Source organism: Morone saxatilis, unplaced genomic scaffold (assembly GCF_004916995.1).
Source record: "Morone saxatilis isolate NCDOM2014 unplaced genomic scaffold, NCSU_SB_2.0 Contig18, whole genome shotgun sequence".
In the NCBI taxonomy this organism is placed as follows: Eukaryota; Metazoa; Chordata; class Actinopteri; family Moronidae; genus Morone; species Morone saxatilis.
In genome coordinates, this window is record NW_023339740.1 from 27,721,122 (window position 1) to 27,724,338 (window position 3,217).

Sequence of the window (3,217 nt, forward strand, 5' to 3'; positions counted from 1 at the left end):
TCCTCTCCTGTCTTCCATCCTCTCTACCACAAGCATGATAATGATTTAATAAAAGTTTATTAAACATCATTAAATAATATCTCTCTGTCATAAATCACCAAATAAGAAAATACTTGATTATTCCAAAAATACATATTTTGTAATTGAGGATCAGAATAAGAGATATTTTCCCAAAAGCTCTCTCTAACATCTGTCTCTCCGTCACCTTTCACCTTGTGTCAATGCCAAGACAAACAGCTCTTTAGTTCTCCGCAGCCTCCCCTCGATGGGCTGCGGTTGGCGATTAACTTAATCGTTCCGGCAAAACCTCAAGCCCTCTGAGGAAAAGACTTCAGTGTTCACCATTAGTCAGCAAGTCATTTAAAATCACAGCAATTTACAGAGAAAGTAAAAATAAAACGTGGCAGAGATAAAAAAGAAAGAAACAACAGAGAGCGAACGAAAGAAAAGATCAGGAGAGAGTGAGAGAACAGAAGTGAAACAATATCAAAAAGTGAATATTGATAATCAAATGCTTTAGATGACCACATGTTCTTTAATTTCGGTGAGACGCACATTTAAAAGTATAAATAGCCTCATTTAGCTTTTTTTAAGAGACTGTCCTCTCCTCTTGTCGTGTTCGACATCGGAGACCGGTATCTCAGATGTCGACAGTCGGCGGTTTCTTTTACACCACAATCCAGATAGCTTTAGTTGTCTAAACATTAACGTGGTTCGATCTGAAAACACCAACTCATTTGTGTCGTTGTGACAGTGATAAACGGTTATTTAAACCTAAATTGAGTCTCCAACTTTCTGACTGTCAGAAGTGTGGAGAACTGGGGAATGAAAAGAGAGAGGAAAGGTGATAAAGATAGGCAATGAAAAAGAAAACGGAGGAAAAGAGAGTGAGAGTCCAAAAGAGACAGAGATAAAGAGAAGAGGGGTGAGAAAAGAGAAACAAAGAGACCAAGAGAGTTTGTGTTAGAGCCAGAGTTTCTCCACTGTGGATCCATACTGATGTTCAGAGAGTCCAATCCATCCATCTCAGCAGAGACGGGAAGAGGAGGAGAGGAGAATTTGGTTTTCAAAATGTCTTTATTGAACCACAGCAAGCAGAGACCAAAAGAACCAAACCATTACTAAAATAAATCTAAACCTGTCAACCTCGTGTTTCTCTGATCAGAAATCTACAATCAGCTCTCTACTCAGAGAATAAAACTCTGCCAGCAGCTCAAATGTGACTGAAGGCCTGCACATTGTCCATCAGCTGATAGTTAACTTGTTCCACCCTCAGTCGGGCCTTCAGCAGTCCCTTCAGAACCAGCACCGGCTCCACACAGCTTCAGTCAGATGGCCAACTTGGCAGAACCAGATAAAAAGTTCACAATGTGCAAAGTCTTCGTTTCAGCACGTTGGACCAAAACACACAAACTCTCTCATCATCTCTCCCTTTTCTCTCTCTCCTGTCTTATTCTTCTTCCCTCCTCATCTCACACTACTCTTCCTCTTTGTCCTCTCTCTCTCATTCTCTCTCTCTCTCTCTCTCTCTCAGGTTGGTGGTTTGACGCTTGCGGTTTCTCCAATCTGAACGGTATTTATTACACCGTCGGCCACAATATCAGGAAGCTCAACGGCATCAAGTGGCACCACTTCAGAGGCCCCAGCTACTCCCTGCGTTCCACCTCCATGATGGTACGACCCTATGACTTCTAACAACGCCGCTCCACCTCCATGATGGTACGACCCTATGACTTCTAACAACGCCGCTCTGCCTCCATGATGGTGCGACCTTACGGTACAACCTGCCAATCCCCCTTTCAAAATACCGTCCTGATGATGTGAAACGCCCCTCGGCTCCAGCACCACGATGGTATGACCCTACAGTATGACTTCCTCCAGTCCCCCGCCATGATGGTACAACCCTACAACTACAAGCTCCACCTTCACCATTTGAAAGTCTCACAGAAAGATCCCCACACAGCACCTCCAGTGTGGGAAAGGTGTGAGGGGATTTGTGATGGAGCAGCTTCATGGTACAGTCTTCTATTACTTCAAAGCATCTCCATGATCCCGACGATCAATCAGTGCATCCCTGTTGATAATAATAATGTCTGATACACACAGGTAAATGATGTTATTATGAGCCCAAAAGGCTGATGGAACAATAAAGACTGAAATCAATAAGAAATGGATGAACTGACTTTTAATTTGACTTCTTTTAATGAAGCCAATGATCGGACTGAAGTTTCTGCATATTAATCAACATTTTAACGCTCTGAATGTGGAAGCGTCTGATCGATGTGCTGAAGAAGAAACATTGAGGATCGATCTGAGATTGAGCAACAATGTTTTCTCCTTCAAACCCAAAACCTCTGGAGAACCACAGAGAGGATTGTGGTTTCTGGATGTTTGTGTCCTGTTAATGAGAGCTAACATTGAAGGACACGTAGTTGGAGAGATGCTGGACATTATGGTTTTAATTATCCTCCAGGAACAGAACAGTGAGCAGACTGACGTGTTCTGATGGATGAGTAATTAAACCAACAGCAACACTTCCAATCTTCAACCACATACTGTAACCTTTACTCTGGATATCTGAACATTGAAGGAAGGAAACAGCTGAGGAACTAAATGAACAACTAAGTGAAAAATGAAAATTTCACTTTATTATTAGTTGTTTGATGTTGAAAGTCTGGACAACGAGCGAGAAAGAGTCCAGAAACAGAAATGTTTCTTTAATTAACTTCCTAATCCAAACAACACGCAGCCACATGAGCTACAGCACATAATTATATCACTGATTAGACTGTCGTCATCTGAACCGTGTTTCTGTTTCACACACACACACACACACACACATATTACAGAGATAACAACGAGAAGTTGTTTTTGGTCAGGTTGTGTTATAGCTCATGTTTCATTAGCAGGTTTTTGGTACCACAGTGTAACAACTGGATGTGTGTGTGTGTGTGTGTGTGTGTGCGTGTGTGTGTGCGTGACAGTCAGTCTTTGATTATAAACTGAAATTTTTTCAACGTGCTTTGGAAAAATGTTTATTCATCGTTTGGAAAGAGCAGCACAGATATTCACTGTCTGATAAAGTTAATACTAATAAACAATAAGTAATCAATAACTTCAGCATGATTGATTTTTATATTTAAGTGTTATTATTCAATGTCAGCAGAGGCAGAACCAGCAGTTATAATTCATCCAGTATTCTGCTTGTGTTCAGGGT

General features: G+C 41.3%; 1 protein-coding gene across 1 annotated transcript in view; it reads left to right on the top strand.

The window, feature by feature from the left end:
• Positions 1-3,217, top strand: part of angpt4 (angiopoietin 4) — a 45,872-nt gene extending 42,655 nt beyond the window's left edge. The window contains exon 10 of the mRNA XM_035662838.1: positions 1,535-3,217. Coding sequence (XP_035518731.1) covers positions 1,535-1,695 — 161 coding nt within the window. The 3' untranslated portion in view covers positions 1,696-3,217. The remainder of the gene's footprint in view (positions 1-1,534) is intronic.